At 38.2% G+C, this 13,421-nt stretch overlaps 1 protein-coding gene and 1 non-coding gene across 2 annotated transcripts; both read right to left on the reverse strand.

The window, feature by feature from the left end:
* Window positions 1-1,521: 1,521 nt before the first annotated feature.
* LOC106409615 (receptor-like kinase TMK3) lies at window positions 1,522-4,907 on the reverse strand. Its single transcript, XM_013850215.3, has 2 exons — window positions 2,314-4,907; window positions 1,522-2,234 (listed from the first exon to the last, which is right to left on the reverse strand). Exons 1-2 carry the CDS (start codon window positions 4,607-4,609, stop codon window positions 1,684-1,686), a joined length of 2,847 nt encoding a protein of 948 aa, XP_013705669.2. The 5' UTR covers window positions 4,610-4,907; the 3' UTR covers window positions 1,522-1,683.
* A 7,047-nt stretch (window positions 4,908-11,954) lies between these two features.
* On the reverse strand, window positions 11,955-12,061 carry LOC125590804. The gene has a single exon (XR_007326806.1). It is a non-coding gene; the product is annotated as a small nucleolar RNA R71 (small nucleolar RNA).
* Window positions 12,062-13,421: the final 1,360 nt, after the last annotated feature.

Here is a 13,421-nt window from a genome sequence, read left to right on the forward strand (position 1 = left end):
TGAGACCATGATTAACCCGGGATCTTAGAGTGGGTTCTTATCGGAAGTTAAGAAACTGTTTCTTAACTTTCGCTAAGAACCCTATCCTAAGAACCCGGGTTAATCATGCTCTGAGTGAAATATTTCGTCCTTATCTTGACAGTTATCATACTATTAACTTACAATAAGCTTAAATGAAAACATATAATTTAATTGGTTGAAAAGTGTTATCTAACTAATATGACGTATAGTGATGAGTCAAATGTGAATAAATTAAACTTTCAGAAATTGCTAACATAACTTGTGATTGGATAAAAGCTCTAATTTAATAAAATAAAAAACATTACTATTTAACACATTTTGTAAATAAACAAACATATTAGTTAAATACTATAGAGTAATCAAATCATTAGAATATTATTATATACAAATCTAATCACAATTATTATAAAATTATTAACAAACAATTTTATGCTAATATATGACAATATACAATTTTATCATATTATAAAATATACTATAATAAGTAAATCATATTCCATATGAACTATATAGTTTTATGTCACTTTATTTCATCACTAATTTTATATCATAAATTTTAGTATTACTATTCTATCAATAATTATCATATAACTAAACATAATCTAGATTGTATAATATTATACTTTGGATGAATTTCTACTAAATGCCCAGACAAAACAGTGGTTGGCTTAAACGTTTCAAAAGCAGACTGTTGTGGTTTGAACTGTATCATTTTCATGTATTATAACAAGTTGTTGTAGAACAAACTGATTGTGCTTAAGTTTTGAGGAGAAGAAGAAACAAACTTGGATGATGTGGAGTCTGTTTTTACAGAATCAGAAGTGAGTCGTATTTATTCAATCTCAGACCTCCATGAGCTGTTTTATTTTTCCTTTTCGTCACCCCTTAAATAAATGCCCATAAGAATGTGTGATTTGTCAACAGAAGCATCATGTCACGGAAAAGAAAGAGGACTAACCAACTTCTATTAATGCCTTTTAGTTGATAACAGTGTCGAGATCTCTGGATCTCGTGAACTTGTTTGAAGAAGAAGAGGTGTGCTCCTTAGACTAACGAAGCTTACTTGCGTGAATTCTCCCGCGAAAACTCTTCTTGTGTGTACCATAAAAGCAGACAGTCTAGTCAGTTTCAGGTTTTAGTCTTGCGACATTGTACTCAAGACCGTTCAAGTATAATGGACTCCAAACACACATCCTATCTCCAGCAAGCGAGATACAAGCTTTGGTGTCTTCTCCAAACACACATCCGATCTCCCAATGAGATCATGTTGTGATCATAGTAAGCCAAGCAATAAATCTACAACTTAACATTCTTTGACTGAACCAGAAAAGACGTGTCTATAGCACTGTCGGACTCTTCTCGGACCTTTATTCCACGATGAGAATTGGTACTTATATTCATCTGGTTGATTTCATCTTAAACAATGTAACTAATTCACAAATACAATGTTTGATAACATGCAAGATGTATGGTATGGATATTTTCTGTTTGCATAAACACTTAAACCAAAAGTTTTCATGAAAATAGATGTCATAAGTAAAGTGCTTCAGACAAAAACAAAGAACAAGAAAAGAGAATTTTCACACAATGCTTCTCCATCTACTACTACTATACTACTAAAAACGTTTTAACGAAACTGAGAAACGCAGTCTTTTATTTTCTTCAACGTCCATCCACAGAAGTGAACGAGTCAGCAAATCCAGACGGGCGTGTCGGGATACTTGTCTGTGTATTGTCTTTACTTCCATAAACCGAGGACGAAGATCCAGAGTCATCTCCCGTCTGGCTAAGCCCCTCAGAAGCTTGCCACTTCTTAACCGCCTGCGGAAGCGGAAGATCGTAGTCTATACCGTATAGGTCATCAGGATCAACCTCAGTGGGCTTCCATTGGACTGTGAGCGAAGAAAGAACGTTAACGATGTGAGACATGTCAGGTCTTTGGTAAGGCTCACGTGCACAGCAATGACCAGCAAGCTCCCAAACTTTTTCAACGCTGGATAAGGTGTCCTCGTCGAGCTTGATGTTTGGGTCTATAGCGTTTTTGAAGGCGTTTTCGTCTTTCTCTTTGCTTGCTGCTACACGACGGAACCATGTGACTAGATGGACGCTGTCCTCAGGTTGCGTCTCATCAAGAGCTTTACGTCCAGTGATCAGCTCCATAAGTATAACCCCAAGGCTGAAGATGTCTACTTTGGTCGTCACTCTTCCAGTCACTGCCATAATCAATACCACAAAAACGATCAAAGCATGAAACATGAGACATTAACAGTTAGGTAGGGAACAAATTCAAACCTGCATATTCTGGAGCAAGGTAACCGAAGGTCCCAGCGACACGAGTCTCGATGGAGTATTTGCCTTCAGGGGCTAAACGGACTAACCCAAAGTCAGAGACTTTAGCTCTCATGTCATCACCAAGAAGGATGTTTGATGGCTTAAGATCCCTATGGATGAAACTCTGATGAGCAAGCGTGTGTAGATACTCAACACCCCTAGCTACATCCAATGCAATAGCCAACCTTCTAGTCCAATCAAGAGGTTTCCTCTCTTCTTCTTTCCAGTGGAATAAATGCTGACTCAATGTTCCCTGCGGCATATACTCATAGACAAGAAGCCTCTCGTTACCATCAAGGCAGTAACCGAGAAGCGCAACGAGATGACGGTGACGCATTTTAGTCAACACAGTTATCTCTGATTTGAACTCAGCGAGTCCCTTGTCACTCACAACAGAAGACTCCATCCTCTTGACAGCTATTTTCGTTCCATCGTGGAGTTCACCTTTGTAAACTACACCGAAACCGCCTCTCCCGAGGATATTCTCTTCGCTGAAGTTGTTCGTCACACTCCTCAAAACCTGAATGGATATAACCAAGTTACCAGACTCCACTACGTGAATGTCACTGTTGGCGCTTCCGCTGTGACTGTACGAGCTCTCTGTTCCTCCTCCTCCCCCGTTGTTGAGACTAGAAGCTGCAACAGTGAGTTTAATTGCATCGCTATCACCAGAGTGATGCGGATGAATCACCATTTTGGTGTTTGGACTCTGAACTTTAGCGGGTCTCCTTCTCTTCTTGGCGTAGAGACAAACACCGAGCCCTACAAGACACAATGCACCAACAACACCACCAACCACAGGAACAATGATCTTGACACTGCTTGACTTCTTAGAACTTTCGTTTCCACCGCCACTGTCACTTCCTCCACCAGACCCTTTACTACCCCCTGAAGTTCCAGGAGTTCCACCACTCGGTGAGACAGGTCCATCCTTATCGATGTTAAGGTTACCAGTAGTCAACACATTCACACTTTCCCTGAACTTGGGGACACCACCGTAGAAGTCATTGTTAGACACATCAAGCGTCCTAAGCTTAGGCAAAGTGGTAAGCTCCTCCGGAATACTCCCACTAAGTTTATTATTAGAAAGATTGATAGTTTCCAACGAATCAAGCTTAGCAAAACTCGGAGATATCGAACCGGTAAGCTCCTGCCTCCCTAGATTAACCACAGTAACATTACTCCCCGAACAAGTAATCCCAAGCCAGCTACCACACGGATCATTCCCTTTCCAACTCATAGCCAGCTTCACCGGATAACCAAACGACTCAGCTATAGACAGCAAGGTCTCAACACGAGGATCACACGGAGCACCAGCGGTATCCAGACAGAAGCTATTCGTTTTCGCTACCGCATCAACACTAACAGACTTCTGGAATAACGGAGTGGGTCCTTGAAATAAATTATTAGTCAAATTCACAACAGTAAGAGACTTGAGACCAGTAAACGACGGTGGGACAACGCCGGTGAGCTGATTCTCTCTTACATTGAAGAGCCTCAGAGACTGCAAACCAGAGAGATCAGGGATTGGACCTGAAAAGGCGTTACCTTGGAGATCAACCTCGACGAGAGACGTCATGTTCTGCAGCACCGAGATCGATCCGTTGAGCTTCTGTCCGTTGAGGTAGAGCTGCTGCAACGACGAACCCGACAAGCTCGAAGGCAAACCTCCGTGTAGATTGTTACGAGACAGCTTCAAAGAAGCGAGGCTCGGGAGAGTCTCGGAACCGAAGAAATCAGGAATCGAACCCGTGACGTTGCAGTTAATTAAAGAAAGGTTCTTGAGAGAGGTCGCTTCCTTAACGGTCTCCGGAATCTCCCAAGAAGGGAAAGGGTTGTTGTCTAAATACACCTCTTGCAAGGAGTTCATCCCGGAGAAGAGATTCTTAGGAGTCGAATCGAAGAGGTTGTCGTGGAGGTTGAGAGTCTGTAGATGAGTGAGCCCGGAGAGATCGGGGATCGGGCCGGAGATTTTGTTGGAGAAGAACTCGACGACGACGAGCTCGGAGAGTTTCTGGAGATCCGGAGGGAGAGTGCCGCGGACGCCTTTCTGCTTGAGCTGGATCCGAGTGACGCGGCTGCTCCCGTCGCATTGGACGGTGTCCCATTCGCAAGGGTTGGGGTTCGACCAGTCCACGTCCGATGTGAGATTCAGGCTCGATTTGAGGGATTGCATGATCGTCGCGTCGTCTTGAGGAGCGGCGAAATTGAGGAAGGAGAGGAGGAGGAGACAGAGGAAGAGATGAGATCTGGTCATTTTTTTGAGCTTGTGGAGTGTACTGTTGTTATCTTCTAGGGTTTTACGGTGTCATTGAAGAAGAAGAAAAGGGGAGAGAGAGAGAGAGACAAATTGAGAGATGGAATCGGCGGAGATAGAGGAGAGATAAAGTAGCGAGATAGATGATCATAAAAGCATTGCCTTTTTTCCAAATTATTCTTCTGGAGAAAAATCGATGAACCAGCAAATAAAAATAATGAATTATTAAAGTTTTGTTCCTGGGGACTACGAGAGAGAGAGAGAGAGTGTTGTGTGTGGAACAGAGAGAGAGTGTATATTAATAACAATCGTTGTTTATTTTTGCCTATTTAAGTGGTGAAATGTTATGAATACAGCTGTCACGCGGCGTAATTAAGTGGTAAAAACAGTATAAATTCGGCTAGTCAAACATATGAGTCTATGTTTATATGATCTAAGAACCAAATTACTACTCTACAGTTTGAAATGTTTCTTTTGTAACCTAGAGGATCATATTTTAATTAAGAAGATCGATACGATTGACTAATTAAATGAATTGGTAACTCTCTGACCAATTTAATGCTAAGAAGGGAACAAAAAATCTACTGATCAAGATGAGAAAAATGATATGGTCTTTGATTTATTATTCTCTTGCCTGTATCTCTATGATTGATTTTTCGGCTTTATTCGTTACCACTGATAATATTGATTGTCTTACATAATTTGAATATTTTCTATAGATCTTGGATTTTTCTTCACATTATTTCCATTTGCTTATATAAAAGAATATTATTTCCTTCTTTTAGCTTTCGTGCGACAAACTCCACAATGCGTGAAATGTATCTGTAGACTACTATTGAAAAGGCATTTACGGTGGCGGTGGTATAAACTATATTAATTACGGTCAAATCAGCGGAGAAAACCATCGTAACGTGCTAAAGACAGTTTAGTATACATCGTTTATTTATATATAGATTAATTTCTTTATCCACGAGTCACGAGTCATCGTGGTATTACTGTTTTTTTAATCTTTGAACGAATTAATTAAGAAAATATCTGAGGATTAAATATTTAACGAGTCATTTGAATGGTCTTATCTTCCCACTAATTATTGGACAACAAGACAAATGCGATTGGTCCTGACAAAAAGAAACTGTAAAGACAAACGCCGTGAAATCCGGAGGATATTAGCCACACATTATCATGACATTCGCGGATTGTATAAACGGTCGTTATCTTACGCCGTTTACTTTTTAATTCTTTTTTGTTGGTTTGACGCCGTTTAACTTTTATATGTTCGTTTGGCGAATTTATTACTGAATAGTCAGAATACTGACCACTTTCACGGTAATCTAAACTATTATATTCTCATTGCATTGAATGTCTGTTGTATTGTATTCGCTGATACAAAAATACGTACGGTATTGAAATAATTGAAACCTACTTATAATTTATGAAAAATATAGTACAATTATAAAAGTTTATATATAGAACTCACATATATTACTGTAAAAAAAAATATTACTGTAAATAGTAGATAATTAGTCGAAGGTATTGACAAAAAAAAAAGTAGTTGAACATTTAACACCACCGTATTATACGCACCAACCGTAAATAATTTATTTCACGAAATGGTAGATCGAATACCTTTATTGATGTCTAAAAATGGCAAGACTACGTGAGAACAACTAGTCTGCAACGTTTACGTGACGCACCTGAAGTAACACCTATTTTTTTTTTATATATATTAATAATGAAACTAATCCCGGAGGGCGTATCAGAACAAGACCTCCGTTTAGTTGATGAAGAAACAGTGAACGTTGAAAATAGATTGGGCTTATCGCTAAGTACATGGGAAAGTAAATGAAATAAACAGCGGAAGAGAAAGAATTCCGGCTCGAAGGACCATAATGGTCGCTCGTCATCACCTGAAAAACGCAGCCAACGACACCGACTTAGCCAAGGCCAAGCCGAACACTGTATATTCATATCCTTTTCAAAAGAGGCGCCGACACACAGATTCAACCATCATCAGACACTACTTTCTTTCACCTGTCGGATCGAAACCGTGGAAGTTGAAACAGACCGCACCATCGGGGTTACCACCTTCCCCAAAAGATCCATTTTTATGTCCAAAGCTCTAACCCGAGAAGGTGCTACCCTCCTAAACCGCTGCCCCGCACCACGGAGATTCAAGAAGGTCCACTCCATCAAACTAATAAGAGGCTCATTCACAAAAAAACGGATCCAAGATAGCAGCAGCGCCCAATACCAATAGGCTCCTTTAGACCTGAAAAGCTACTAGAAAGCAACACTACTGATGTAGGGAGCGAGACATCAGAACTGGGATGTGATGCAACCAACAAGCAGAGTCATCGAAGAAGGGACAGGAAGCCGGAGACTACCCAAGCCACCAACTCACTGCTTGCCGTTTCCGAGAACCAGAACGCAGCTAGCTTCATATCGCCAGACTGTCGCAGCGATGACAAAGCTACGACGCCACAAGGAAGCACAGGAGCAAACGCCAAAGAAAACTTACCGGTAGCTTCAGAGGCGGACTGAAAAATGACACCGAATAGAGACATTGCAGATGAGAAAGAGGTCTTTGTATCATTAACCATTTCAATGAATAATCCCTCTATGTTAATTGAGAAATATTTAAAAAATTATACTCTCTCTGTTCTTGAAAGTAGAATTTTCTAGATTTATTTTTTGTTCCAAAATGATAGATTTCTAAAATTTTAAGGTACTTTTAGCAGTTAATGTTGAAAAGTTGTATACTTTTAAGAAACATTAATTGAAAATATTTGAATTGGTTGAATACTATTGGTTGATATTTATTAGAAAATGTATAGTAAAATAAATAATAAATTTAATTGTAAAAAATTAATTGTTTCTTTAATATGCGTGAATACTCTAGAAAATCTTTCTTTCGGGAACAGAGGGAGTAACATGTAGTTTGTACTAATTAAAAAAGTACTCTGCTGAATTATCACGTAATTAAAATACTAATTTTGCTTATATGGCGGCTTGAGAATCAATTGAAAATTTTGTTAGTTCAAAATTAAATTGCTAGGAAATGTTATATTATATAGTATAACCATTATGGATCATTCATTTATCAATTAAAATTAATATATATTATTTCCTTAAAAACTTACAGAATTACCTAATGTAATTAAAATATATATTTCAATTAATGATTTTGAATAATAACAATCTGTATACTTTCTATCATTTGTTGTTTAATTATTTATTATTAAAATAAATTACACAATTACATTAATCATATAATAAAAATTTAGATTTTTTTGTATATGTTGTATTTTGAATTTTTCAAAACAAGTATAAATTATTAAAACTGTTAAAAGTCTCACATAAACTTTTGTGATCAAGGTTTAAATTTTTTTCTATAATAAGATACAATGTTTATAAAATCATGACTAAATAATTTTATTTTAATAGGTGATTATGTTAATATATATATATATTTCATATCGTTTAAATTAAACTATACATCATATGAAAATACATACTTATATTTTGATATCTCCGTTGAACATATATTGAAAAGTTAATATTTTAGTTTTGAAATCTTCATTGTTTTTTTAAATGATTATAAATTATTGAAACCACTAAACATTCCATATTATAAAAAATCGTTGGTGTAAAATTTTGTTATACAAATATGCAGATAATCATAAAATCATATGAGTACAAACTTCTTTTAATAAATATCCATATTAAAAGTATACTATATATTTATGTTAATATCATTTAAATTTAATTATATATTATATACAATAGATAAGATTGATTGTTTTGATTTATTTACCCTAAAATGATTGCGAATAAACAAGAGCGATCGTTTGATTTATATGCGCACGCCAATTTATTATATAATAGTAACTAATTTCTTAGTTATTTAATATATAATTATTATTTTATTATTTAATAATATGCTGAAAAACATAAAATAAGTAATAAATATAAAATATCTATTCTGTACAAAGCGTGGATCTTAACCTAAGTATCTATCTCTTTAATAATTTTAAATCTTAAACATTTTCTAAATCTCAGGCCAAAACAAAATAACGAAATGAGAATAAACTCAAAAATCAATATTTATATCGAGCAATAACCAAAATAACACAAAAATGAGAAATATATTGAAGATACAAAAGACTGGCACGTGAACGTAAACTTCTCATAACCATAATTAACTTTTAAATTGTTAAATCATGATATAAAACTGAGCTGACATAGTTTCATTGTAACCAAATAGTAGACATGAGATTCTTCAGCCTAAACGTTAGGTTCTTATGCGATAAGTGATTTTTTTACTTGAAATATTTTAAAAAATTGGATCAGCTCATTAATAAACAAATTATGTAATTAACAAAAAAGTCTTTAAAAAATTGTTGAATGGCCAAAAATATTAATTCGATCAAGATTATAAATTTTTATTTTTCCGTACGATATTTGTTAAATAATTTTTATATAAATTCACCTTGCACAAGGCGCAGATCTTATCCTAGTATAAATTATTTGTCATCTGATGTAAATAACGATTGTTTTTTGTTTGTTTGTTTAGAATAATCTTTATAGACGCACTGAAGTTTAGAAATGTTGTTTTCTTTTATATATACTAGATTCTTTTTCCGCGCTACGCGCGGATTAGATGCTTCAAATTTATTAATTTAGAAAATTTTCCACTATATTTACAATATTACTAATTGTTTATATAACATTTTTTAAAGTTGAAACTTAAAGCATCAAGAAAAAACTCAAAGATCATTAACGGCGAGCATCATTAGTGACAAATAAATATTGTAATTAAAATGTAAAATATAAAAGATTAAATTAATCTAAATAACATTAATCCCAATAACAATAATTTTAACATTTCATTTGTGAAAAACTTAAAGCATCATTTTAAAATACAGAGAGATAGTATATATCAACAATATTAGGGACATAACTCCCACATCGGGTATCGAAAGAGATCATTAGTAATATACTCCCTCTATTTTTTTATGTAGGTAGTTTTAGGTGAATGTATGATTATTAAGAAAGTTATTAATTTTTCCAAAAATAGCATTTGATATATAAATTAGGTGTAGTTGATATCTTGTATATTTCCATTATCTTATCCATTCATCCATGTGCATTTTGATCATATAGACTAGGATTTAGCCATGTTTAGGTTGCATTTTGCATACATAAGTCTTTATCAGGTATTGGAGTACCACATGGAGTTCTCGGAGACATTTGGGTGTGTTTGGAGCTCGAAAGAGGTGTAAAGATGATCATTGGACGAGCAGAGCGTTGGGAGCGACTTCCAGGAGCGACACCAGCAAGTCGCTCTGACCTGCCTTTTCAGAGCGACCTTACCAGAGCGATGCGGAGAAGTCGCTCGCCATTTCATCCCGGTGGAAGCCGAAAACTGACCCGGAGCGACCTATCAGAGCGACCACTCCAGGTCGCTCCCGAAGCCCAGAGCGACTTGGCCAGAGTGACACCCCGAGGTCGCTCGCATTTCTATCGCATGACGACAACACAATGGAGCCAGAGCGACCTCTCGCAGCGACACAGCGAGGTCGCTCCCGAAGCATGGAGCGACTACTCGGAGCGACGAGCGGAGGTCGCTCGCATTTTCATCACTCGGGAACGCGAGAACGAGTCCGGAGCGACCTCTCGCAGCGACACAGCGAGGTCGCTCCCGAAGTGTGGAGCGACTACTAGGAGCGACGAGCGGAGGTCGCTCCGCGTCTTATTTCTGCTCGAACTTATGATTTCTCAAGGGCCTTTTGGTCATTTGATGATGCACGTTTTTATTTTCTAAACCTATGTTTTAATACTCTGTAAGCCACCAGGAGGCAGATCTATCTTTGTTCTGAAGAAAACCACCAAAAACCTTGAAAAAGGGGATCTCTTTGATTCATTGATCACATGTTCTACTGTTGATTTCTATTCTATTATCTGTATTTTCTCTGAATGATTAATCTGAAATCCAATATGGGTTTAAGAGGAATCATGGAGATTAGTGAGTAATCACCTTTTGAATTCATGGGTTAGGGAGATTAAGGGTGATTAGGTTAGTTCTAGGATGTTTTAGTGTAGATCATTCTTGTTCCTTGCTAGTAGAGTATTCTTAATGCATCTTCTGAGTTGGCCACTCAAAAGTTGATCAATAGGCATTTCCCACCCGAAAGGTGTTTGATGAAATGCCTGAGACAACTCTCCTAGGCTTTTAGTATACTTTGCCAAAGACATTTGTTGTTAAAGATGCTAAGATAGCTAATAGACTTGTTAGTAATGATTGCTTTCATATTATTCAACCAAAGACATTTGATGTTTGAGATATGTTAGCAAATGAGCATTCATCTAGACATAGAGCTTGCTTAGAATTGTGTCTAGGCTTAAGGTTGATAGTTTGATTGATCATTTGCCATCCTTAGTTCGATACTTGATCACCCAAGGTCTAATCCCTATGCCCATGAGTTCTCTTTTCCCTTAGTCAAGAAAGTATCATTCTGTTATTGCTTTCTAGTTTTAGTCATAGCTTAAAACCCATCTAAATCATTGGTTGCACTTAGATTAAGTGAGTACTTGCATTCTCAGTGCTTTGATATCCCTCAGAACTGGTTCGACAATCACTATACTACAACATTTGTCTTAGGAGCCTTGAAAACTCCTAACATCAAATTGGCGCCGTTGCCAAATTCTGAGTAGATTTAAACATTGAGATTTAGTCACTTGCTTGAGACTAAGTCATTTTAATTTTGTTTTGTTACTGATTCTTCTTCTTCACCTACCTTTCACTTTCAGGTGTATGAACTTGAGGAGCAGGGGTCCATCAAACCTAGTTCCAATAGTAGCAGACATCAGAGCTTTTGAGAGGGAGTGTGCTAGAGCTAGAAGAGAAGAAGAACACCAGGCCCACTTGGATATTGATATGGCAGATCCACCGCAAGGGGCAGAACACCAACCGCGGGCAGCTCGACCCATTGGCACTTACGACCGCCCCAACATACATGGTCACAGATTCGGAATCCGAGCACCAGCTGTGGCAGCCAACAACTTTGAGGTCAAGTCAGGACTCCTCAACGTGATCGAGAACAACAAGTATCATGGCTTGGCTCTAGAGGACCCATTTGATCACTTGGATAGGTTCGACAGCTACTGTGGGTTGTCAAAAACCAATGGTGTGTCCGAAGATGCCTTAAAGCTCAAGCTATTCCCTTTCTCTTTGGGGGATAAGGCACGTCAGTGGGAGAAGTCTCTACCCAGCCACTCTATCACCACTTGGGATGAGTGCAAGAGAGCATTCTTGGAGAAATTCTTCTCATCCTCAAGAACTGCTAAGCTGAGAAATGAGATCTCCAGTTTCCAACAGAAGAACTTGGAAGGATTCAGTGAAGCCTGGGAGAGATTCAAGGGCTACCAAGCTCAATGCCCACACCATGGTTTCTCTAAGGAGAGCTTGCTGAGCACATTCTACCGTGGTGCTCTTCCTAAGTACAGGGCCAGACTGGATACAGCTAGCAATGGGTTCTTCTTGGGGAGAACTGAGGAAGATGCAGAGGAGCTGGTTGACAACATGGTAAAGAGTGATGCAGTCTACAGTGGAGACCACGACAGAAGCAGTCGAACAGATGATAAGCAGACGAGGAAGGAGTTGAAAGCTCTACAGGATAAGATAGACATCCTCCTTGCTGATAAAGCCACACAAGAGCAGCTGCACTTTGTTGGTAACCCAAGCCAAGATACACCACCTGTTGTCCATGAGGTTGAGGGCTTGGAAGGTCAGGAAGACCTGTGTTTCATCAACAACAATGGTAGCTGGTACAAAAAAGAGCCCAACTTTCAGTACAACAACTACCAACAGAAATCCTACCCCAACAACCAACAGAGTGGTTATCCGCCTCGAAACAACCAGCAAGGCAGCTATCAACCTCATCAAAACCCCTCATCTGGTTCCTCTGCTCCTCAAGAGAGCAGCACTGACACCCTGCTGAAACAAATCTTGGAGTCTCAGACTAGAAGTGAGAAGCATGTTGGATATGAGTTGAAAAACCTTCATTCCAAGATTGATGGAAGCTACAATGAGCTCAACAACAAGTTCTCACATCTTGCTTCTACAGTCAAGAATTTAGAGAATCAGTTTGCTTCCATGAACACTCACCAGACTCGCCAGCAAGGATCTCTACCTGGAAAATCTGACCAAAACCCCAAGGAGGCCAAAGCTATCACCCTTAGGAGTGGTAAGCAGTTACCTCCTACAACCCTCACCAGTGATGCTGAGAAACTAGGTGAAGAGGTGGCCATCAACTTAGATGATGAAGTGGTGATTGTTGATGAGAAAATCAATGATGAAATCTTGGAGAAGATTGTGGAAGCCAAGGGTAAAGGAAAGGTTGGGGAAGCGAAGAAAACAGTGAAAGATGGTGAAGTTCTTGCTCCAGCAAGTGAGAACTCTTTTGTTCCTCCTCCCTATGAACCCAAACTACCATTCCCTGGTAGATTCAAGAGGCAGCTGCTAGAGAAGTACAAGGCTTTGTTTGACAAGCAAATGAGTGAAGCTCAGGTTGCAATGCCCATCATCGATGCTTTCATGTTGATTCCTCAATACAACAAGTTCCTGAAAGATGTTGTAGCTGCAAAGAAGAAGGAAATGGAAAGCATGATGATTCTTACCCATGAGTGCAGTTCCATCATCCAAAGGCTTGATGTTCCAGAGAAGTTAGAGGATCCAGGATGCTTCACACTACCTTGTGCTCTTGGACCTATGGTATTTGAGAAATGTCTCTGCGATTTGGGAGCTAGTGTC

Source organism: Brassica napus, chromosome C7, assembly GCF_020379485.1.
Source record: "Brassica napus cultivar Da-Ae chromosome C7, Da-Ae, whole genome shotgun sequence".
NCBI classification, from domain to species: domain Eukaryota; kingdom Viridiplantae; phylum Streptophyta; class Magnoliopsida; order Brassicales; family Brassicaceae; genus Brassica; species Brassica napus.

Excerpts from the sequence above, each read along its gene's own strand:
- LOC106409615 (XM_013850215.3), bottom strand. The coding sequence starts at position 4,609 with ATGACCAGATCTCATCTCTTCCTCTGTCTCCTCCTCCTCTCCTTCCTC. Across the intron at positions 2,235-2,313 it reads CCTTGCTCCAGAATATGCAG|TGACTGGAAGAGTGACGACC; the intron begins GTTTGAATTTGT and ends TGATTATGGCAG.